Source organism: Dipodomys merriami, unplaced genomic scaffold (assembly GCF_024711535.1).
Source record: "Dipodomys merriami isolate MVZ:Mamm:240054 unplaced genomic scaffold, mDipMer1.0.p SCAF_110, whole genome shotgun sequence".
In the NCBI taxonomy this organism is placed as follows: domain Eukaryota; kingdom Metazoa; phylum Chordata; class Mammalia; order Rodentia; family Heteromyidae; genus Dipodomys; species Dipodomys merriami.
Window position 1 is genome coordinate 2,158,565 of NW_027202383.1, and position 24,447 is coordinate 2,183,011.

Below are 24,447 nucleotides of genomic sequence, written 5' to 3' on the forward strand. Positions count from 1 at the left end.
CAGGGTACCCGAACCTGTGGCTACCCTGAGAGTTATCTGGGGAGCCAGCCCTGTGAGCAGCCCAGACTCAGGGGGGAAACCCAAGGTTTCCTTGGCTGTGGTTTGATACAAACTTGAACTCTAGAGGCTGCACGTGGAGGGAGGAGTCACTGGGGAGCCCCGGCCACTTGCATTTCCTGGTCCTTCGCTCACCAGGCTGTGCCCACTGACGTGTGGGCAAAGGTGTGTGTGCATGTGCTCGTGTGTGTTTGTGGATGGGCAGGAGTCTGCATGGATGTGCGTGTGTGTTTGTGTGTGTGTGCGCGCACAGATGTGTGTATGCATTCATGCATGTGTGCTTGTGTGCATACGAGCGGACGTGTGTGTGTGTGTGCTTGTGCACACGCGTGCGTGGACAGGTGCGTCAGTAAGGCACGCGACAGACCAACACTCCTGCCTGAGACAGCGGCTGAGTCAGGTGGCCTGCAGGGCTCTCGCCTGTACTCCTAGCTACTCAAGAGGCTGAAATCCGAGGGCTGAAGTTCCAAGCTAGCCTGGGCAGGAAAGTCCCCCTTATTTCCAACTAACCACCAAAAAAGCCAGAAGTGGAGCTCAAGTGGTAGAATATCAAGGGACAGGCCAGGCCCTGAGTTCAAGCCTCAGTACTGGGAGGGGGGCAGTGGAGAGAGAGAGAGAGAGGGAGAGGGAGAGAGACCCTGGCTAGGCAGGACCGGCCCACACAAAGCATACAGAGGTAGTTGTAAAGATGGAAACCGTTTCCTTCCGCCTGGCTTAGAGCCGCGGTGCACTGACCCGCTCCTTGCTGCTTTTTGCCTGCAGGGCCAGCCTGTGACCAAGCCTTGGTGACCGCAGCTGCAGCTCCAGCCGTCTTCAACGGCAAAGGCTCCCCCAAGCACCAGCAGCCAGTGAAGAACAGCCTGTTGGCCCTTCCTCGGCCCTCAGCCTTAGGTAGTCAGGCCTGGCCTGGTCTGGCCCGGGGGTTGGGCCTGGGCTGGAGGGAGCTGGGGGGCTACTGGGCTGGGCCAGCTTGGGCCCTCGAGCCCCAAATCACTGCCTGGATCCTGGCAGTGTCCGAGACCCCCCATGGGTCAGGCCACATGCCACCAGCTGCTGACAGCGACCGCTCATGGCCCGGGCTCAGGAGGGCAGGGAAGCTTAGAGAAACAAAGGGTCTTGTGGTATGAGAAAGAACACGGCCATCAGAAGCCGATACAGTTAAAGCCCCGTTCTGCCTCTCGCTAGCCAGAGACCTGGGCCCAGCCTCCTGTGTCCTCCCTGGGAGCTGCGAGCCCCGCGGGGCGCGGGTGAGGGCGGTGAAGCCCCCGGGGGCCGTGCTCACTGGGCCAGCACCCGCTGTCGGCCTCAGCTGCTCTGTCTCACAGGCTGCTCCGTCCAGTTAGCCCTGGAGCTGCTGCTTGCCGCATTGTAGCTTGGGGAAGTGGTCAGTAGAGGCCTGCGGGAAGAAAGGATGGTGGAGGGAGGGACGGGGATGGCTGTAGTCTTGGGATTCCAAAGAAGAGAGCAAAAGAAACCATCCGGCTGGACAGGGGTAGGGAAGAGGCTGAGGGCAGGGAGGCAGGGCCTCAGGGCGGGGCTGGGCCTCAGGGTGGCGCTGGGAGCTGTGTCTGCTCTGTTGGTGAACATCTTTTTGGCCCAGGCAGGCCTCTGTGCGGGGAGCAAACACATTTGCCAGACAGAACCCTGGACTCCCTTGTCCTGGTCGAGGTCTCTATTGTGGACTCTGTCTCTGCTGGCCCGACCTGTCTTTTTCTTGTGGTTGTTTCTTTGGGTATTGGATTCCGGGCGGCCCAGTCTCTGAGCACAGGCAGCCCGTGCTGTCAGTGGCGCTCACCCTGAGTCGAGATCTGTGGGCACCCAGCCTGCACCCTATTGGTACGAAGGGTACCAGGCGCTCCCTCAGCCTGGGCCCCATGGCCCTGGCTTGGGAAAGTCGGCCTGTAGAGCCACTGTCTAGGCTGGATTAAAGGGGCTTGCTGAGCCCTAGTCTGTGGCAGGGAGTGGGAATGGAGTCGTGTGCATGCTTTTATCTAGAGTGGGCAGGAGTTATTCTACAGCAGGGGTGAATCCAGCTTTGGTTCTCTTTCCATCTGAAGTTCCAGGTTGGGCTAGGGAAGGGAGCGCAGGTGGATCATTACTACCCCAGGTGGTGAGACTTTGGAAGTGCACTCTGGAATTGCACTTTTTCCCTCTTCCAGCTCTTCAAAGATGCAAATTATAGCCAGGTGCCAGTGCTCAGGCCTGAAATCCTAGCTACTCTAGAGGCTGAGATCTGAGGATCACCGTTCAAAGTCAGCTCGGACAAGAAAGTCCAGGAAATGCTTTTTATCTCAAATTAACCACCAAACAGCCAGAAGTGGAGCTGTGGCTCAAAGTGGTAGAGTGCTATTCCTAAGCAAAAAAACTGAGGGACAGTGCCCAGGCCTTGAGTTCAAGCCTCAGGTTCAGAACAAAAACAGGCCAAACAAACAAAGAAAAAACCAACAAAAATACCTATTGCATGAGGGGGAACACCTGTAATTCCAAATGCTTGAGATGCAGAGGCAGAAGAATCTGGAGCTAGAGTCAAAGTTAACAAGACTCTATCAACGAAATAACAGACAAAAGGGCTGGAGGCATAGCGTAGATAGAAGAGCACCTGCCTAGAAGGTGTGAGGCACGGACATCCATCCCCAGGAAGCAAAAAAACGGGAGATGAAGACAAGCCTGGTGCCAGTGGCTCACGCCTGTCATCCTAACTACTCAGGAGACTGAGATCTGAGGATTGTGATTTGAAGCCAGCCAAAGCAGGAAAGTCTGTGAGACTCTTACCTTCATTAAATCACAGAAAAAGCTGGAAATGGCACTGTGGCTCAAGTAGTAGGGTGCGAGGGTTAGCCTTGAGTAAAAGTTGCTCAGAGACAGTGCCCAGGCCCTGAGTTCAAGCCTCAGAATCAGAAAAAAAATAAAAAATAAAACAACTCCCACCAAACAACAACAGAATTCCTTCAACCCATCTGTGTATATAGATGCACATATACAGATAAGTAACAGTGCTGACTGCCAGGTACTGAGCCCGTACTACATGTGCATATATATTCCACCACATTCTTTTTACTCCTGCTGCAACCACCTGACAAGTAGGGTTTTTTTTTTCCTTTCTTGGTGGTTCTGGGTTTTGAACTCAGGGAATTCCACCTGCTAGGCAAGTGTTCTACCCCTGGAACCCTATTCTACCTCTGTTCCCTTTAAACTTTACAGCTAGGGTCTCTTGCTTTTGGCTAGGCTTGCCGCAGACCATGATCTTCCTATCTCTACCTCCAAAGTAGCTGGGATTATAGGTGTGCACTACTACTCCCTGAGTAGTCTTTTTCATTGTACTTGAGTAGGTCTTTTTCATTGTACTTGAAAGACTTAATGAACCTCAGGCTGAGAGAGAGAAAAGTCAGACACCGGCACATCTTTGGAGGGGAGCATTTATAAAGATTGGCAAGATGTTTCCTTTTTTTCCTAGATATTTCACTAGATACTTAAACACTCATTTTAAGACTACATTTTTTTTTCAGTCATAGGGTTTGAACTCTGGGTCTGGGCACTGTCCCTGAACTCTTCAGCTCAAGGCAAGCGCTCTGCTGCTTGAACCACAGTGCCACTTCTGGTTTTCTAGTGGTTTATTGGAGATAAGAGTCTCACGGACTTTCCTGCCTAGGCTGGCTTTGAACCTTGATCCTCAGATCTCCTGAGTAGCTAGGATTACAGGCGTGAGCCGCTGGTGCCTGGTGCAAGACTACAATTTTTTTTTAAAGAAAATGCCAAATAAGTTTTTTCTAGATTGGGGGGGAATTTTATTGAAGCTCATTCCTACTAGCAGCCTAATTATGGTCTGAATTTTGCCTGGGTGTCTTGTCAATTATGGTCTGAATTTTGCCTAGGTGTCTTGTCAAACTCAGGGCCACCCAAGAAGCGCCACAAAGGGTGGTCTCCGGAATCACCATCCGCTCCAGATGGCACTTGCCCTCCGGGCGGCGGGCACAGGGCTAAGTCTGGTAAGTGGCTGGGGCCTCGCCCACATCCTCAGGCCGGGAGCGCGGGGCAGGTCTGCAAAGACTTGACGGCAGAGCTCCCGGTTCAGTGGCTCACGAGGCCTAGGGTCTTGTGGAATGGAAGTTTCTTGATGCTCGCAAGATGGAAGAGCAGCTCCTCTGGCCTTCCTGTGGGGTTTTGTAAGGGACGCGATCACATCCTTGGGGGGACCTGGCTTTCTTAGGGTCACTGGTGGCTCACGGGTCCGGTGGGGGTCAGCCGGTGGCAGGTTTGCGGCGGGTCGGCAGAGGCCGGGGAGACGCTGTGGGTGACCTGTTTTCCTAACGCTCTTGGTGTATTTCTAGAAGGCGCTGGCATGTCCTGCGTGGCCCCAGCCGGCCTGGGGGGGCCGGCGTCCGTGACCCTGCCCGTGGTGGCCTCCGGTGAGCCTGTGTCTGTCCCGGACAATCTGCTGACAATCTGCAAGGCCAAGCCCGTGATCTTTAAAGGCAAGCGGAGCGGCGGGGCAGCGTGTTGAGGGTCCAGCCAGGGCTGGCTTGGGGCTGGCGCTCGCGTGCCTGGCCACACGTCTGGTCCACCCCCGAGCAGCCACCGTCAGGCGTGGGCAGTGGAGGCAGGGATTGTGGCAAGAAAGTGCCAGAAACAATCCACTGTTTGTTTTTGTCTTTGTGCTGGCTCTGTGGCTTGAATCAAGGCCTAGACTCTGCCCATGCGCATTGGCGCTCCCGGCGAACGCTCTACCACTTGAGCCACAGTGCCGCTTCCCACTTTTTTGGGGTGGATCATTGGAGATAAGAGTCTCTTGGATTTTCCTGCCCGGGCTGGCTTTGAACTTTGATCCTCAGATCTCAGCCTCCTGAGTAGCCAGGATAACAGGCGTGAGCCACTGGCACCTGGCATAGTCTACCGTGTTTTAAAAAAGAGCCACTTTTAGCCGGGCCCTGGTGGCTCATGCCTGTAATCCTAGCTACTCAGGAGGCTGAGATCTGAGGATCGAGGTTCAAAGCCAGCCCGGGCAGGAGAGACCGTGAGACTCCTATCTCCAATAAACCACCAGAAAACCGGAAGTGTTGCTGTAGCTCAAGTGGTAGAGTGCTAGCCTTGAGCTGAAGAGCTGAGGGACAGCGCCCAGGCCCAGAGTTCAAGCCCCACGGCCGACAAAAAAAAAAAATAAATAAATAAAATAAAAATAAAAAAATAAAAAAGAGCCGCTTTTTTCCCCAAAGAATCCCCCTGCCCCCAACCACCAGCCAATGGGTGTCATATTCCAGAAGTAGGGTGTATTGTCCAAACCAAAATGTACTCATTGCCTTAACTGTAACCCCTCTGTGTTCATCTTTATAATAACAATAAAAAATTAAAAATAAAAGGAGGAGGGTGCTGCCATCTTGATACATGGTATTTATCAGTATGTATAGGCAGCTGCTGCCAGCTGTGGCCTCCAGCGCAAGGTCCTAGCAGAGCTGGGAATTGACAGGCTCACCCCCAGTTCTAAGCCAGAGGCTCCTAGAGCAGCCCTAGCCCACGTCCTAGTGAGCTAAGGGCACTGAACCCCACAACAAAGACCCCAGCTCCAGTGCTCTCATTAGAGAGCTTGCAGCCAGCTGTGTCCCAGGAGTGCAGAGCAGGTGCATCTGAGGTTCCCCAGAAAAGGGGCTCCCAAGAGATCCTCCCAGTCCAGTTCACCTGCCCCCCTCCCCCCGCCAATGTGGAGAACTAGGCCCAAGCTGGCTGCCGAGACCCCGTGTTTCTTCCTCCGCAGGTCATGGGACCTTCCCTTACCTCTGCGGGAACCTGAATGACGTGGTGGTGAGCCCGCTGCTGCACGCGTGCTACCAGAACTCGCAGTCCGTCTCCAGGGCCTATGAGCAGTACGGCGCCTCCGTCCAGCCCATCTCTGAAGAGATGCAGCTGCTGCTCACCGTCTACTACCTCGTCCAGCTGGGTGAGCCCCACATCCCCCTCCCCCAGCCCCCAGCCAGGGAGCCCCGGAGCCCTAGGGGGAGACAGGTGGGCTCCCCCACACCTGTCCCCGTGGCTGGAGTGGCGAGGAGGGACGCTGGTGGCTGACAGTGGAGGTGGCCATGTGGAAGACTGACCACCTGGATGGAGGGGGCCGCACGAGGAGGGCGGGGGAAGCTGTTTGTGGGGTGAAGTCAAGTCTGGCGAGGAACTCTGCGGGGTGGTGCTGGCTCTAGAAAGAAATGTGGGCTCAAGGGGAAGGTTTAAAGGATGAGTTGACGCAGCTAAGCCAGTCCCATTCCAGTGTGATCACCACTTCAAATAGCTGTTGCCAATCGTGTTTATGTAACAAAGATGCATTTTGGCCCCGCCACCTGTGCAGGTGGTAATTTACAAAGTGCATTTCAGGGATGGGGCGCCGTACGGTGAGGTAGCTAGGGTCCGCTGGTGAGCGCTGGACAGCTGGTTTGGAAGATGCATGCTAAATACAAAGCTGGCGGTGCCTCTCAGCTCCTGGAACATCAGATTAGAGTGGAAAAGCCGAGGAGCTGGGCGTCAGTGACTTAAGCCTGTCATCCTAGCTACTCAGGAGGCTGAGATCTGAGGATCAAAGTTTGAAGCCCAGGATAGACAGATCCAAGAGACTCTTACCTCCAGTTAATTAGCAAAAAGTTGGAAGTCGTGGTGGGGCTGGGAGAGATGAGGGAGAAGGAGGGAAGGGATGACACTGATCAAGATGTGTTGGCCTCGGAAACTGACAGGCTGAATTGAAATCCTTTGTACAACTGCTTAGCGACGATAAAAATAAATGAAAAAATAACAAGCCACTGAGAGAGCAGAGAGGGAGAGAGAAAGAGACGTGAGAGAGAGAAGGAGGAAGAGGAGAAGGATGAAGTGGAGAAGGGGGAGGAGGAGCAAAAGGAGGAGGAGGAAGGAGGGAGGAAGGGAGGGAGGGATAGAGATTGTGTGTCTGTGTGTCTCTGTTAGAATGGTGCAGTTGTGGCTGTGCCTTGTACTAGGACTTGAACTCAGGTCTTGTGCTCTTACTCAGCTTCCTTGCTCATGCTGGGGCTTCTAGTTGTAGGTTGTGTTAACCTAGTTGGCCACAGCTTTGGTGTTGTGCACACGTGCGCACACACACACACCAATGCCTGTGCGCTTGTGTTGCAGCGGCCGACCAGGTGCCGCTCATGGAGGACCTGGAGCAGATCTTCCTGCGCTCCTGGCGGGAGTCGCACCTGACGGAGATCCGCCAGTATCAGCAGGTGCCCCCGCCCCCCTACGCCCCGGGCCCCGGCGTGGTGGCCCCGGTCACCTCGGCACAGCTGCCCTGGCTCGCCGGCCTGGCCGCCAGCTCCTGCAATGACAGCGTGCACGTCATCGAGTGCGCGTCCTCCCTGGCCGAGGGCCTGGCCGAGATGTTCCGGCTGCTCATCGAGGGCAAGCTGGCCAAGACCAACTACGTGGTCATCATCTGCGCCTGCCGGAACGCCACCATCGACTCCTGCATCGCTGTGACTGGTAGGTGAGCCCTGGCCGCCTCCTGGCTAGCAGGAAACCAGAACGGGTGGCTTTGAAGGAAGGCTTCGAGCCTGCAGTGGGCCTTGGTGCCAGGCAGGGGGCAGCTGTGGGCCCCAGGTAAGGGACTTTGGTAGAGTCACATGCCTGATCTCCATGGCCGGGTCAGCAGCTCCCGTTCCCACCCCAGGGACCTGGCCCGGCCTTGACTTCTGACTAGACCTGACTCAGAACCCGGCCCCCAGCACCGGGCTTGGCCTTCCGCACCAAAGATGGAAGGGAAATAAGAAACAAGGCCCTGATCATGCTGTGTGACAGTAAGCCAACCTAAGTCAGCACAAAAAGTAACCCTTGAGGGGCTGGGAAAGTGGCTCAGTGGTAGAGCGCTTGCCTTGCATGCCTGAGGCCCTGGGTTCGATTCCTCAGCACCACATAAGCAAACAGAAAAAAGTCGGAAGTGGCGCTGTGGCTCAAGTGGTAGAGCTCTAGCCTTGAGCTGAAGAGCTGAGGGACAGCGCCCAGGCCGAGAGTTCAGGCCCCAGGACCGCCCCCCCCCCAAAAAAAAGTAACCCTTGAAAACCTGCTATGAACAGCCATTGGGGCTGGGCCGGGCTCGGCTGGGCTGGGAACTGTCCCTGGCATGAGGGTTCACACCTGGGGAGGTGCACACGCTTTTTTGGACTGGTGTGTGTGTGTGTGTGTATGCACGTGTGTGTGTGTGTTAGTACTGGGGTTTGAACTCGGGCCTTATACTTTTACTTGGGTTGTTAGCTCAGGGCTGGAGTTCTCCCAATTAAGTCACACCTCCATTGCTAGATTCTTGGTGGTCTCATTGCAGATAAAAGTCTCAGGGACTTTTCTGTCCAGGCTGGCTTTGAACCATGATCCTCAGATTTCAGCTTCCTGACTAGCTAGGAATTGCAAGTGTGAGCTACCAGCGCCCAGCTTTTTTGGACTATTTTAATGAGTGTGGTACATTTTTATCCTGCTTTTTGCTGTTGCTGTTGTTGGTCCTGGGGCTTGAACTCTGGGCCTGGGCACTGTCCCTGAGCTCTTCAGCTTAAGGTGAGCACGGTACCACTTGAGCCACAGCGCCACTTCCGGTTTTCTGGTGGTTAATTGGAGATGAGTCTCATGGACTTTCTTGTTCAGGTTGGCTTTGAACCAGGATCCTCAGCTCTCAGCCTCATGAGTAGCTAGGATTCCAGGCATGAGCCAGTGGTTCCTGGCTTGTACTAGTTTTATTTCTCTAAAAGAAATGCTCCTTCTCCTGGGCCGTGCCGTGGATGTTTTCCCGCATTCTTTGATATGAAATTAATTGTTTTTGATGAGCTTTTGTCCCCTGAGCCTGAGCAGTTCTTCCGTGTGTTGGCATGGTTCATGCGTGTCACTTCCCAACAGGCCTGTGAGTCCACTTGTGGGTCGGGCAGAGGAGGGGATGGACGTAGAGTGCTGGATGACCAGTTCCGGTTCACAGGTCATCTGGGAGGAAAGAGGAGTCTCTATGATCTCCCCTTCTCAGTTGCTCACACCCTCCCAGTGTTTCTACGGGGACTGGACGAAGTAGGAAGCTGTCTCATTGAACACGCAGGAACCCCTGCTCTTTGCCAGGATTGGTGCAGGGCTTGAGTGCGAGCAGAGAAGCCCCGAGCTTGACCTCAGAGTGGAGGATTGGCCTCAGGGACAGCTAGCTGCTGCTTGCTTTCCAGGCAAATACCAAGCCCGGATCCTCTCCGAGAGCCTGCTTAGCCCCGCGGAGTACCAGAGGGAGGTCCATTATGAACTGGTGACCGGTCAAGTGGATTCCCTGGGGGCCTTTTTCAGCACCTTCTGCCCAGGTGGGTTTGCAGGACACTGCATGCGTGCATTGAAAAGGCAGCAGAGCAGGAGGTGGCCTGGACCCGCTGCGGCTACGCACGGGTGATGGGCGGGTCCCACCTCTTGCTTGATGGCTTCTGGCTGACAGCTGCTTCTGCGTGGGCTTCACAGCTCTTCAGGCGTGGGTGGGGGGCTTTGAGGTTTTCCTTCCCTTCCCTCCCCTCTTTTTTTTTTTTTTTTTGGGTGCCATTACTGGAGCTTGAACTCAGAGCCTAGGCTCAAGACTAGCACTCTGCCGCTTGAGCCACAGTTCCACTTCCCATTTTTTGGTGGTTAATTGGAGATGCCGGTCTCATAAGCTTTTCCGATCAGGTTGACTTTGAGCTGTGACCCTCAGATCTCAGCCTCCTGAGCAGCTAGGATTACAGACATGAGCCACCGGCACCAGGCGGGGTTTCCTGTCTTTAGTGCCCTTTCCTCTCAGTGTCTTGGATAGACTTGGGCTTCTTCCTCTCTGTCCTTGACTGCTGCCCTCTTACTGTGCCCCGGCTTCTGCCACATCATGGCCCGCCTCGCCTCGTGAGCTTGTCTGGGTCTGGGTCTACGTGTCAGCCTCTTCACCCCGTCACCCGAGGCCAGGCTGGCCCCACACACAGCGTGGGTCCTGCACGCTATGAGCCCGTAGCCGTGGGTCTGAATTTCACTCCGTTGGAAACCCATGCCTGTTTGTTCTCTCCGTTTTGGGCAGAGGGTGACATTGATCTTTTGCTGGACAAATTTCATCAGGAAAACCAAGGCCATATTTCTTCCTCGCTCACTGTCTCATCTGTGACTAATGCAGCAGCCCTGGATGTCAGCGGGGCCCCTGTGTGTACAAGTGAGTGGCACAAAGGGCCTGAGCAGGCTCGGGGAGGAAGGAGTCGGAACAGTGGGCACAGGAGGTGGAGGTAGGGGAATGGGCACGAGTGGACGTGGAGAGGGAGTGAGGGAGGGGAATTGGCACAGGTGGGCACTGAGAGGGGTGGGAAGAGAGAAATGGGCATCGGTGTGCAGAGGACCTCCAAAAGGCGAAGTCTTGGCCCAGTCTCAGCCAGGCATGGGTGCTGCACTGGACTGGAAGCCAAAACAGAGGCAGAGGTCCTGGTAGAAGACACAGCTTCACCTTAGCGTTGAAGTAGACCTAAAACTGAACTTGACTTTAGTTGGAGGGAGAGCCATCTCGAGTCATCGTCCTGACATGTACAAGAGAGGGCATCTTCTGTACCAATTTCCTACCTTTGAAAGCATTGTGGGGAGTTTACCTTCACATGAATTTCTGAGAAGCCGTGATGGTTGCATTCCCCTCTGGGGAACCTGCAGTACTCTTCTGAAGACCAGGGTCAGGGCCATCTCCCCAGACAAAACAGCCACGGCTTCTCTTACGTTTCTCAACTTAATTCATTCATTAATTCACCAGTTAATTAATGTCAGTAGAGGGCTTGAACTCAGGGCCTGGGCACTATCCCTTAGCATGGTTGGTCAAGGCTGGTACTCTACCACTTGAACCACAGCTCCACTTCCAGCTTTTTGCTGATTAGTTGGTGCTAAGAGTTTCATAGATCTGTCTTCCGTGGGCTGGCTTTGACTCATGCTCCTGAGCCTACAGCCTCCTGAGTCGCTGGGATTACAGGCGTGAGTCATGGCCCCCCTGGCTTCCACTTTAGTATTTAGTGGAGATGCGTTAGAAGTGAGCCCCATGGGGAGAAGCTGAGGAAGGCCCTTCAAGGACTTATTTCTGCTGATTGCATCCGCACTGCTTTGTGTGGGGGCTGCTTCCCTTCCTCACCTCCCCTGGAGTGGGGAGGGGTGGGGGCTGGGCCAAAGCTGCCTCTGCCTTCCTCATCTCTCTTCCCCGTCCTGGTCCACCTGTGGCTGCAGGTTACCATCTTGAGCCACGTGGTGTCGGGCCCTTCCAGCTGGCTGTGGCCCAGAAGCTTCTCTCCCATGTCTGCTCCATCGCGGATTCCAGCACCCAAAATCTGGATTTGGGATCCTTCGAGAAGGTGGACTTTCTCATTTGCATTCCGCCATCAGAAGTGACCTACCAGCAGACGGTCTTCCATGTCTGGCACTCAGGTCAGGGCCCACTGGGGAGAAGATTCCAGATGCACTTGAATTCAGTAAAAGTGTACACCATTCTTGGCTAGCTGGAGCAGGTGTTACGGCCCCCATTTTTCATATTGCAGAACGGATGCTCAGAGACCATGATCTCTTTGCCCAGGATCGTAGCATCTGCGCGGGGTGGGAGAGTTCTATGAGATCATTTGGCAAATGACAAGCCAAGTGCTTCTCCTGTGCTGCTTCCCACAGGAGGCCTGTGGCTGCCTGCCTGTGCTGTGAATGTGTTGAGTGGTGTTATAAATATCCTGATGACCTTTGGCAGAATAGGGGCTCCCCAGCCCTGGTAAAACCAAGCCTGGAACCTTTGCTGTGTCCCTCTTCCCTGGCCTCCTATGGGGCCTGCTGTGTACATTCAGAGATTATTTTGCTGGGCCTTTTTTGTTGTTGTTGTTGGTCATGGGGCTTGAACTCTGGGCACTGTCCCTCAGCTCTTCAGTTCAAGGCTAGCGCTCTACCACTTGAGCCACAGTGTCACTTCCGGTTTTCTGTTGGTTAATTGGAGATAAGAGTCTCTTGGACTTTCCTGCCTGGGCTGGCTTTGAACTGCGATCCTCAGATCTCAGCCTCCTGAGTAGCTAGGATGACAGGTGTGAGCCACCAGTGCCCGGCTCAGAGCCTTTCTTTTCCCTTTGTTTTACTCTGCTCTGGAGCAGCTGCTTGGGGACTCGGCTTGGCTAGCCCCCCTGGACAGGCCACATCTAGATGCACATGTCTAGATGCACATCTGGCTAGATGCTCACATCTAGGCCTCCACCCACTCCTGTAGGTAGGAGGCAGGCCTCTGCCAAGGAGCCTCCTGCTTGTCCCGTCTCTGCAGCTTGGACCGGCGCAGCTGGCCCTGGGGGGGATGGTGCTCAGGTGTCCATGATGGATGACCCAGGGGTGGGTTCAGAGTCACTGATGTGTCTTCCTGCTTTCAGGGGTTTTGCTGGAGCTCGGCCTGGAAAAGGAGCCCATGACCAAGCAGAGAGTGGAACAGTATGTTCTGAAGTTGGATGCAGAGGCCCAGACAAAATTTAAGGCCTTTGTGCAAAACTCCTTCCAGAACCCTCACACGCTCTTTGTCCTGATCCACGACCATGCCCACTGGGATCTTGTGAGGTTAGACCGACCGGTCCATGGCGGGTCCATGGTCTGCCTTCCAAGTCTGGGTGTCACTCAGGGCTGAGGGCAGGAGGCTTGTGCACATGGGTGGGGCCGGGCACAGTCAGCAGATGTCATGAGTGTTTTCCAGGCACTATCTTAGGGTTCACCTGCTGCAACCTTAGAAACTTCCCGACAGAGGGGCTGAGGGCTGGAGCAGGGGCACTGTGCTCAGAGTCAGGGCTGGGTGGGGCAGGGGTGTTAGTGGCAGGGTCTCGGGGTCCAGGCTGTTGCCTTCCCTGCCTGAGGGGTGATTTAAGATGAATGTCAGTCTAAACAAGTTTCACGCCGGCCACCCAGCATGCCACAGGCTCTGTTCTGGAAGGTCATCTCCGGGGAAGCAAGCTGAGGTTGTACAGGTGGACATGAGAGCCACAGGATGACCAGGTCACAGAGCTGGGCTTTGGTTCCCATGGATTCACAGACACTTAGAGCTGGCCATAATTTATAACCCAGAGATTCGAACAGTCTTTTAAGTTGTAGAAAATTATAACAGTCTTAAAATGATAGAAAACGCTAGTTTGGAGGTAGGTTTCCCAGAGTGACTTCCAGCTGCTGGAAGCTAACGCACTGATAGTTTTTTTTTCTCCAGTCTTCTAGATTTATAGAGTGCTAGGGCCACTGCCCCACAGAGGATACTAAGCAGGCCCTGACTTATAGATCTTGGGCCAACGTGCCTCCTGTTTCCTCTAACTAGGATGTTTCCAATAGCGTGTGTCCTGTCAGTCAGACAGGAAGAGGCATACCAGAGGTCCACAGGCCTCAGTTCCTTTTGCTCCTGCTTCTCCACCATTAAGGAGATAGGCCCATAATCAGATTGGATCAAATGAGAGTCACAAGCGCTCCAGGGTAGGAGTAGTTAGACTGTGTACTCTGCAGGAAATCCTTTATAATCACGGCTTTCCACTTGTAAGTATTGAGTAGATAGATCCCAGACAGGTCCCTAACGTTCAGTCATTTTTTTTTTCTTTTCTTAGTCACAGGCAAAGCCATAGGTTTCAGTTGTAGATTTAGATGGGGGCCAGTTACACATTTATGGAACTGGAAAACAGTGTTGATAATTCTACTTATTCTTTCTTCTCCTTTCCCCCTTCAGTAGTGCTGTTCATAATCTCTATTCTCAAAGTGACCCGACTGTGGGCTTGGTGGACAGATTGCTCAACTGCAGGGAGGTGAAGGAGGCTCCCAACATTGTCACCCTTCATGTGACTTCCTTCCCGTACGCCCTGCAGACACAGCACACGCTCATAAGCCCCTACAACGAGATCCACTGGCCCGTCTCCTACAGTAACGTGAGTGCGTGCAGAATATGGCACTTTGGGTTTAGTTAAGTTGCATTTATCAGAAGTCTTGAGTCCTGTGGTTGGAGAGGAGTGGATCTTTGGTTTGACTTGGGATTAGGGTAGGTTTAAATTCTAACTCTGTTCTTGTTGCCAATATTGAGGCTTGAACTCAGGGTCTTGCACTCAGCTCTTTTGTTCAAGGCTAGGACCCTGTCACTTAGGCCACAGCTCCATTTCTACCTTTTTGGTGGTTAACTGGGAGGTAAGAGTCTTACAGACTTACGTGCCCAGGCTGGTTTTGAACTGAGATCTTCAGATCTCCCACATCCTGAGTAGCTAGGATTACAGGTGTGAGTCACTGGTACCCAGCTGTTCCTGTATTTTCTATCCTGCATCTGTGGACAGCTGGCCTCACAATCTCCTTTAGCAGACTGAACATGCACCTGGGAGTTTGATTTTATTTTATTTATTTATTTTTTGGTCGGTTGTGGGGCTTGAACTCTGGGCTTGGGTGCTGTCCTTGTGCTCTTCAGCTCAAGGTGAGCGTTTTACCGCTTGAGCCACAGCACCACTTCCAGTTTTCTAGCGTTTTATTGGAGATAAGAGTCTCATGAACTTTCTTGCCCGGGCTGGCTTTGAACCGCAATCCTCAGATCTCAGCCTCCTGAGTAGCTAGGATTACAGGCGTGAGCCACCGGCGCCTGGCTTGGTTTTAGTTTATTACCTGCCATTTTCTCCTCAAAGTAAAGGACCAAAGCAAGTCTGGTTGGTTAGATTCTATAGTTAGTTGCTTAAAGAGTGAGTAATGTGGAATTCTTGAGAGCACCCGAGGCCTTTTAAGAACGTGGATGTGCGGCTTCAGTGCCAGAACTCAGCCAGTGAGGGTGGCATCAGTGGTGGATGGACATCGTCTGCTAAGGGCTTTACACCTGGGAATTCCAGGGAGAGGACGTTGTTTTGTTTGTTTTTTTTGTCAGTCTTGGAGCTTGACCCCTGGGCCTGGGCGCTGTCCCTCAGCTCTTCAGCTCAAGGCTAGTGCTCTACCACTTGAGCCACAGCACCACTTCTGGCTTTTTCTGCTTATGTGGTGCTGAGGAATCAAACCCAGGGCCTTAAGGCAAGCGCTCTACCACTGAGTCACCTGCCCAGCCCAAGCTGGGAAGATTTTTGACACACAGATAGGGAAAGAGGATAAGGAGGGATGGACTGATTGCCCAAGATCATGTGGAGCTGGGATGTAGCCCAGGTGCTAGCTGCTTGGTCCTGTTGATTAACTGCTCTGCTATTTGAGTCCAGTTCACATCTTGGTATTTTTAATGGTGTCCTCCAGCTTTAGCATGCTCTGAACTCTGAGATGCTCCAGTGTTTGTTTGGAATTTTATGTCAGTATAAGATGGGTTAGAGGAATTTTTTTCCTACTGAAATTGCTAGTTTATTTGCTTATTTCTAAAACTAGCTTAAAGTTATGGAAAGAAGAGTTTTTTAAAAAAGAATTTTTTTTTGTGCTGGTCATGGGCTTTCAAGGCCTTGTGTTCTTTTTCATTCTGGCTAGTGCTCTACCACTTGAGCCACACCTCCCTCCCTTCTTTATATCCCTCCCTCCTACTTTATACTTTATATATATATGTATATATATATATATATATATTTTTTTTTTTTTTTGATCGGTCATGGGGCTTGAATTCTGGGCCTGGGCGCTGTCCCTCAGCTCTTCAGCTCAAGGCTAGCACTCTACCACTTGAGCTACAGCGCCACTTCCGGTTTTCTGGTGGTTTATTGGAGATAAGAGTTTCACGTACTTTCCTGCCTGGGCTGGCTTTGAACCGAGATCCTCAGATCTCAGCCTCCTGAGTAGCTAGGATTATAGGTGTGAGCCATCAGCGCCCAGCTGAACTGTACTCTTTAGATATCACTTTCCCAAGTGGCTAGAATTACTTTTTGTTGTTGTTGTTATTGTCAGTCATGAGGCTTGAATTCAGGGCCTAGGCACTGTCCCTGGGCTCTTTTGCTGAAGGCTAATAATGTTATACCACTTGGGTCACAGCTCCACTTCTGGTTTTCTGGTGGTTTATTGGAGATAAGAGTCTCACGGCTTTCCTGCCCAGGCTGGTTTTGAACCGTGACCCTGAGATATCAGCTTCCTGAGATCCAGGTTAGGATTACATTTTTGTTGTTGTTGTTGTTGGTCGTGGGGCTTGAACTCTGGGCCTGGGCGCTGTTCCTCAGCTCTTCAGCTCAAGGCTAGTGCTCTACAACTTGTGTCACAGCGCCACTTCTGGTTTTCTGGTAGTTAATTAGAGATAAGTCTCATGGCCTTTCCTGCCCAGGTTGGCTTTGACCAGTGATGCTCAAATCTCAGCCCCTGAGTAGCTAGGATTACAGGCATGAGGCACCAGTGCCTGGCTAGGATTACATTTTTAATGGACAAAAGAAGAGAAAAGATAAGGTGGATCTCTTCAGTGAAGTCTCTTTGCCATGGGAATGGCAAGCTGGGATTGAACTGTCCTTACAGCCCAGCGGCTCTTTACTCTGGGTATGCAGAATGAAGGTGGTAGAAGGCCGCTCAGGGGACTTCAGGGTCAGATGACAATGCCCATCCAGGTCACCTGCAGTCCTGGCACCTGAGCTGGACTTCCTGTGCGTGACAGGTGCTCTGGTGTGTTTCAGGGTGTGGACTTGTATCAGGAGAGTAAGAAGTACTTCGGGCTGTCGGAGTTCATCGAGTCCACCCTGTCGGGACACAGCCTCCCCTTGCTCAGATATGACAGCTCCTTCGAGGCCATGGTGACCGCCCTGGGAAAAAGGTACGGATGTCGCTTCGGAGTTATGCTGCGTGCTCAGGGCTTGGAGCAGGAGAGCGGGGGTGCGGGCCACCCACTCTGGCTTCCAGGAAGGCCGTGACTCAGTCTCCCCATGAAGGGGATTCTGGTTTCTTGTGTGCTCAAGTCACTTTGACCAATGATACTTGTCATGTTTTAAAGATGAGAAGGGGCAGAAACACATGTTGGGCAGCTACAAAATGCAAAGTGAGTCAACAACAGGCGGAGGCTTTGTCTCCTGGCTGGAAGGAACGAGGGCATCTCCACCTGGGCTTCTGTGGGCTTTGGGCTGCGCTCCTTGTCTGTGAAGGCCAAGGCTTCCGGGAGGGCTGCGGCTGGCAGCGGCCAGCCTGGGGCCTGGGGTCACGGCCGGGTGTCTCTGTGTTCCCTGCAGGTTTCCCCGCCTGCACAGTGCGGTGATCAGGACCTTTGTTCTCGTCCAGCACTATGCGGCGGCCATGATGGCGGTGAGCGGCCTCCCCCAGATGAAGAACCACACGTCGGTGGAGACGCTGGAGATCACGCAGAACCTCCTCAACTCCCCGAAGCAGTGCCCGTGCGGCCACGGGTTCATGGTGCTGCTGCGGGTGCCCTGCTCGCCGCTGGCGGCCGTGGCCTACGAGCGGCTGGCCCACGTGCGGGCGCGGCTGGCCCTGGAGGAGCACTTCGAGATCATCCTGGGCAGCCCCAGCTCCGGCATCACCGTGGGCAAGCACTTCGTGAAGCAGCTCAAGGTGGGCGCCTGCGCCGAGGCCCCCGGGCTGCCAGGCAGCCTCCAGAGGGCGCTCTGGAGGGAGGCAGCAGGTCTTTCCAGGGGCTCAGGGTGACCCCAGGATCTGGTTCCCCTGCCCCCATGTCCTCGCTTGTGTCCCTGTTTTCACCCCCGGCCCTCGTGGCACACCTGGTGTGCCCCCAATAGTTGTATGGATTGCAGGTGTTTTAAATTTCTGGAGGTACATATGGACCTCTTCAGAAAGCTACCTTCCCGCACACCTGGTCCCCCCCTCAAGTTCTATACCCCAAGTTCCTGGCAGTGCCAGCTCCATTTGTTGATTATCACTGCTTGACAAAGGATACAAAGGCTCAGGGCAGGAAGATGGACAGAGCGAACCTGTGGGAAACGGAGGGAGGATGTAGCTGGAGGGGCAGAAACAAATGAGGATTCTGTTTCTCCCAGAGGACTGGCAGGTCCGAAGCTGGCCCCCGATGCTGGGGAGTATGCGGGCCTGGACTCACACTCACCACAAAAACACGCGCTTGTTCACAGTGTAATGCGCTTCCTTTAAAAAATAAATAAGTTTATTGTTATTATTAAGGTGTACAGAAGGGTTACCATTTCCTGAGTCAGGCAATGAGTGCAATTCTTTGTTTGGACAGTGTTGCCCCTTCCTTTATTTTCCTCCAATTTTCCCCTCTAATCCCTGCCCATAAATTCCATGACAAACCGAATTACATTACATTACATACTGAATACCATGCCTCATTTGTTCCCCCTTCCTCCCCTTCCACGCCTCCCTTTTTGCCACTCCCCAAAAGAAAACGACAACAAACCCAAACCAAGGACCACCACCACCACCAAAACCCATATTTCCGTTTCCTGTAATTTGTTTCACTAAACACTGTTTTAGGTGTGCAGAAGAACCTCTTGGCTCCTCCCCTCAGGGCATTCATTCTCCGTTACTCTGAACGTCTGTCCTGTCCAGTTATATTTTAGATCTAACTTCCCCATACGGGGGAACACATACACGCTTCCTTTTTGCCAAGGACTTTCCAGAGCCTTCTGGAGGAGGACAGTGCGGCGCTCCTTGGGGTGTAGAAGCTTCCAGCTTTCTCTCTGTGTCCTGTCTGCAGATGTGGCAGAAAATCGAGGACGCGGAGTGGAGGCCTCAGACCTACCTGGAGTTGGAAGGCCTGCCGTGTATTCTCATCTTCAGTGGGATAGATCCGCACGGGGAGTCCCTGCCCAGGTGAGCCCCGGGCAGGTGAGCAGCTGTCTCTCCTTAGCCTGGAGCATGCACTACCACTGCCCAGCTCCAGGTGGCGCCCTTGGTGCTCCACCCACAGCTAGTGCTTACCGCAGGGTCCTCCAGCAGGTGGCAAGACAGTGGGCCTGGATGATTTCTCAGTCCTCTCAGGGGCCGTGGGGGATCACTGCACCTGTGGTGGGCGCAGTTGCCCCAGAGAGTGATTGCCCTGATAGCTGTGCTGCTGAAATTCAAGTCACAGAGGCCCACCGGCTCGGCAATGGCTGCCTGCCTCCGCTGTCCTTACGGCACCCTGCTGCTTGCTGAGGTTCATTCCATCTCAAAGAAAAAATAATCAGAGCGTCAGAGCAGCTGCACAGCGCGGCAAAGCTTCTCGCTCTGGAAAGGAGCTTGCGGTCCCATTTCAACTCCCTTAGAATTCAGACCCCACAGGGAAGAACGCATGGCAGGTGCCGGGAGCCACACTGTGTGCCTGGCCGTGTTGTGAGCAGGCACAGAAGGCTCCCACGTGCGGGGACCTGTGGTCCCAAGTGCAGGAGGCCTGTGTCCCATGGATATGTGTGTGGCAGTGGCTGTGGTCCCACAGGATTGTGGGGACAGCGCCCCCCAGAGGAAGGCCCGTGCAAACACCCTCTGCACCCTCCCAGGTCCCTGCGGTACTGTGACCTACGTCTGATCAACTCCTCCTGCCTGGTGAGGACGGCCTTGGAGCAGGAGCTGGGCCTGGCCGCCTACTTCGTGAGCAGTGAGATGCCGCTGGAGAAGGGGGCCAGGAACGAGGCCCTGGAGAGTGACGGGGAGAAGTTGAGCAGCACAGACAATGAGGATGAGGAGCCGGGAGCAGAAGGTGAGGGTGGCCCAGAGGTACGGGGCTCTTGCCGCAGGTCCACAGGGCCTGGGGTCCTGCGCCTGCGTAGAACACTGTCCCCAAGAGACACGAGCACATGGGTAATTCTGATTTTTTTTTTCAATCTCTCCACTTTTTTTTTTTTTTTGGTGGTGTAGGAAGATAGAAATCCCTGAAGGTTCTTCCAGGCTCTAGACTTCCTAAAACATAGGAAGAACATTCTACTTTCTGCTGAGCACCGGTGTCAGGTCGCACCTGTAATCCTAGCTACTCAGGAGATTGGGAATCTGAGGATCACAGTTCAAAGCCAGCCGGGGCAGGAAAATCCATGAGATTTAGTTCATGCCTCAGTTCCAGCACACAAAAATGTGTACTTTCTGAAGATTCAGGTTCATGCTTTATTCACATGATCAGTGGAATAAGGTTCACCTGGTTATTCTCTTTTTGTGAATCAACTCAGCAGTGAGATTGTGGCAAATTGCAGACTCTTAAAAGTCTGCGTGGCTTTATTTTTTTTTAATATATTTTTTAATATATATTTTTTAATATATATTTTTTTTAATATAATTGTATTGTTATTATTAAGGATTTTTTTGTCAGTCCTGAGGCTTGAACTCAGGGTCTGGGCACTGACTAGCGCTCTACCACTCAGGGTCTGGGCACTGACTAGCGCTCTACCACTTGAGCCACAGCGCCACTTCCAACTTTTTCTGTGTGTGTCATACTGAGGAATCGAACCCAGGGCTGCATGCATGCTAGGCAAGCACTCTACTGCTAAGCCACCCTCCCAGCCCCTTTATTAAGGTTTTGTACAGAGAGGCTACTGTTTCATAAGTCAGAAAATGAGTTAATTTCCTTTTGGACAATGTCACCCTTTCCTTCACTCTGCCCCTCTTAAGGTCCCTGCCCACAGTGACTAAGTTAATTTTCCATATAGCGTATATTGAATAGCGTGATTACACTTGTTCACCTTTCCCCCCTCCCTTTCTGTGCCCCCCACCTACCCTTTAATCTTCTATAAACTGAGAGTTTCATGGCTTGGCCCCATTTGTTATATTTACATACTATTTGCTCTGTTTTTTCTTCTGGTGGAACTGGGGTTCGAACTCAGGGCCTTGCACTTGTTAAGCAGGTGCTCTACCCTTTAAGCCCCATCCCCAATCCCTTTCTCCTTCATCATTTTTCAAACACGGGTCTTGCCTTTATATCCAGGCTGTCTTGGACTTGCCGATTCCTGTGTAGCTGGAATGGCAAGCACACACCATGGTGCCCAGCTTTCTCTGTTGGTTGAAATGGGGTCTCATGGACATTTTGCCTGAGCTGGCCTCGGGCTGTGATCCTCCGGACCTCTGCCTCTGGACTAGTTAGGCTTGCAGGCGCTGTTTTGGAACGTGGTATTGATCTAAGTACTGACCACTCACGTTCCCTTTGCCTGTGGTGTGACCACGCCTCCTGCTTTGTCCTGGCCCCACCAGGCCAGTTCCAGTCTTTGCTCCTCTCAGCTCCACTTGGGGTCAGTGTGGTGGGGAGCAGGCTGCAGGGGGAGGGGGGGCCTGAAGCTAGGGCAGGTAGGGAGGCATGATCATGCTGGCGGCTGGGAGAAAGAACCACAGGGACTCGGGTGCATTCTCAGTGTGTTTTTGAAGCAGGCTCTCCCTCGGAGAAGAGGAGCCCCGCGCGGAGGGAGCGGTCCCAGTCCCACGACTCGGCCTCCTCCTCCCTCTCCTCCAGAGCCTCTGGTGAGTCTTGGCCTGGGAAGGTTAGCAGGTCAGGCTGCTCCAGATTCCAGGGTGGGGCAGGGGGGATGCACAGGGCCTTTGCAGATCCTGCGCTTCCAGCCAGGACTGGGAAGGGACAGCCTTAAAGAATGGGCTCTTGAGGAGCGTGTAAGGGAGTTGGGCTCTGGGATCTTGAAGGCGGTCAGAGTCCAGGGTCCAGCCGCGCTGACTGCAGGATGGGCGCTGTGTACATGGCTTTTGTCTCGGGTAGTCCCTGTCCATGGAGGACGCAGCGGAGATGGGGTTCACAGAGAAGGTGACACAGGAGATGTCTTAGGAGAAGCAGCAAGCAGGGAGGAGGGAGGACAGAGGAGGGGGGAGTGGGGAGGGCTGTGCTCCGCCCTGAGGGCTCCTGGCCTCATTGCCCATCCAGGATGGGAAATGGTGGCCAGTCGTCCTGCACAGACTCCGCCCCTTTCCCCATCAGAAGCATCGGATTGCGGCTTTGGGGCTGCCAGCACGCGCCCCTCCTCTCGTAGCGATTGCAGACGCTTTTATTACAACTTACAGATGAGTTAGCAAGTATCCATGCGCATAGAATTTCAACAGTGAAATTCCAGCATTCGGGTTACATTTAAATCCCTGGATCTGAAGAAGTCAATCAGAGTCAAACAGTGCACCAGCCTCACCTCCTAGAATGATTCAAAAGAATAAAAGCCCATTGACTTGACTTCAGGTCGGATGGAGGAGGGGTTGTCACCTCTCATCACTGAGAAATAGGTGTGTCACCAGCCTGTACAAAGCTCAGGCAACATTCACGCGCAGGGTGTGGTGACTAATGTGTAAAATGTGCACGAAAGGCCTTCGGGTATTTTATTCCTAATGTTGGTTAGGGGACTTTTCATGTATAGGAATTGGATTAACTGAGAAGAATTTTGTTTTGCTCTTTCAGTCCAATTTCTTTTTCTTTTTCTTTTTTTGGAGAAATGTCTTATACACATCAGCCTGGCCTCGGGGTTGCTGTCTAGGCTGGGCTGGCCTTGAACTCCAGATCCTCCTGCATCAGCTCATAAGGGCTGAGGTTGCAGGCATGTACAACCATGCCCAGTTTCAGTGTAATTTTTAGCCTAGTCTGAGCCTGGTAGACAGGAAAATCCCTGTACTGCTGCCTACAATTTGTATTTTAGGCCATAGTGCTTTTTCCTTTGGTGGCACAGGGAATTGAGCTAGAGAAGCAAACCTGTATTGAGCTATGCCCCCAGCCCAGGCTAAATTATAAATTCTCTCCTCACCTCTGTCTTACCACTTCTAAAGGAGAGTAGTACCTGGGAGATTCGGAACCAAACTTCTACTCCCCTGGAAGCCAGAGAAGTCTTGAGAACAATTTCCTCAAGCCCAGCAATGCAAAGACATCAAGTTTGCAGATGTACTAGATTCCAGAAACAAAATATAACTCACAAGGCTTTTCCTAAGTGAAGGACACCTGCTTTCTAGCTGGCCCAGGCATGATGCGCTCCTGTTTTCACAGAGCTCTTCCAGCAGCCTCTGTTCACCGTGCAGTGCCAGGCTCTGTGGAGGCCTAAGGGGAGGGACAGAGCCTCACCAAGGGCTCTGCAAATCTTCACCAACTTGCACCTGTTGCACTGTGCGTGTGTGTAGCAATGACTACGCTCACTCGCGCCGAAGGCAGGTCTTCTACGAGAGCAAACCAGTTGGGAATAAAAATAATAACCAGGCAGATCATAAACGACAAGCACTTTTGAAACCCTCTCTTTACTGAAGTAAGCTGTCCTCTGTGTCTTCTGCCACCGGGAAGGGGCCCCTTCCGCAGGTGGCAGGAGCATTTGGGGCCCCACGGCTCAGGGCGCAGGTGCGGGCAGGGAGGCTGGGGGTGTGGTGCGCAGGTGCAGGTGCAGGTGCAGGTGCAGGTGCAGGTGCAGGTGCAGGTGCAGGTGCAGGTGCAGGTGCAGGCAGTGCTCCGAGTAGCTGAGACACCAACAGGCTGTGAGTGTGGCCCTGCAGGGCCGGTGGCTTCCTCTCTTCTCCATGGGCCTGGTGGGCTGGGGTCCCCTGCACACGGGGCCGCGCCTCGGCTCTCCTGGCATGCTGTCACTGAAGCCAGCTCGGATTCCCAGGAGGGTTCATCTACCAAAGCCAGAGGCCTCAGCCAGCCCCTGAGCAGGAAGGGGGTGTTGGTGGGTTTGGTGCATTGTCACTGGATGTCCCTGGATGTCCTTGGACATCCTGGATGTCCTTGGATGACCTTGGATGTCCCTGGATGTCCTTGGATATCACTGAGCAGGCATGTCTCTTCCCCAGGCTCCGTGCTCGGTGGCAGTGAGCCCCTGGCTCACCCTGGGCCCCCTCTGGGGGAGCAGGCTGCGTCCCCCACACCGTGCGGCTCTGTGGAGGACAGCAGGATGCTTGGCGAGAGGCAGGGGCCCCGAGTGAGTCAGGGGGCCCCAGCAGCAGCAGTGAGCGGGCACAGCCCCGGGCCGCCGCCGCCCCCCAGCCAGCGGAGCCTGCAGGTGGCGGTCACCCCGTCCTCGAGCTCATCTCCCGCTGGCCCACCACCACCGCCGCTGCCCACAGCCGGGCCCCTCCTGCCCCAGGCCCCGCCCTGCGCCATGACCAAGGCCAGCCGCCAGCCCCCTGTGGTCTTCCTGCCCAAGCTGGTGTACGACATGGTGCTGGCCACCGACAGCAGCGGGCTGCCCAAGGCCGCCTCCCTCCTGCCCGCCCCGTCCGTCATGTGGACCAGCTCCTTCCGCCCCCTGCTGAGCAAGACCATGACCTCCACCGAGCAGTCCCTCTACTACCGCCAGTGGACAGTGCCCAGGCCCAGCCACATGGACTATGGCAGCCGGGCCGAGGGCCGCCCGGACGGCTTCCATCCCCGCAGGCTGCTGCTCAGCGGGCCCCCGCAGGTGGGTGTGCGGCTCAGTGTGCTCCAGGACTCGGGGATCGGCCCTGTGCTTGTGGCCAGTGGGAGAGCGCTGGGCTGACGGTATCTGCGCGTTCACTCCCTGGAATCTTCTGGAATGGCCTGGAGTGGGTGAATGGCCACTCTCCCTGCGAGGTTACTGCGTCGTCCGAGCCGTTTTCTTCTTCTAACGCTGGGGAGATACTGTACCCCTTCTGAGGGAGAGTCGC

The 24,447-nt window shown here is 53.9% G+C and overlaps 1 protein-coding gene across 1 annotated transcript in view; it reads left to right on the forward strand.

The window, feature by feature from the left end:
- The window catches only part of Greb1 (growth regulating estrogen receptor binding 1), an 81,519-nt gene that overhangs the window by 34,854 nt on the left and 22,218 nt on the right, over nt 1–24,447 (forward strand). Inside the window, exons 7-22 of the mRNA XM_070015209.1 lie at nt 820–948; nt 3,930–4,043; nt 4,386–4,529; nt 5,804–5,986; nt 7,174–7,524; nt 9,231–9,359; nt 10,088–10,216; nt 11,257–11,454; nt 12,420–12,600; nt 13,739–13,934; nt 16,593–16,729; nt 17,139–17,478; nt 18,596–18,711; nt 19,377–19,576; nt 21,226–21,315; nt 23,614–24,221. Coding sequence (XP_069871310.1) covers nt 820–948; nt 3,930–4,043; nt 4,386–4,529; nt 5,804–5,986; nt 7,174–7,524; nt 9,231–9,359; nt 10,088–10,216; nt 11,257–11,454; nt 12,420–12,600; nt 13,739–13,934; nt 16,593–16,729; nt 17,139–17,478; nt 18,596–18,711; nt 19,377–19,576; nt 21,226–21,315; nt 23,614–24,221 — 3,245 coding nt within the window. The remainder of the gene's footprint in view (nt 1–819; nt 949–3,929; nt 4,044–4,385; nt 4,530–5,803; nt 5,987–7,173; nt 7,525–9,230; nt 9,360–10,087; nt 10,217–11,256; nt 11,455–12,419; nt 12,601–13,738; nt 13,935–16,592; nt 16,730–17,138; nt 17,479–18,595; nt 18,712–19,376; nt 19,577–21,225; nt 21,316–23,613; nt 24,222–24,447) is intronic.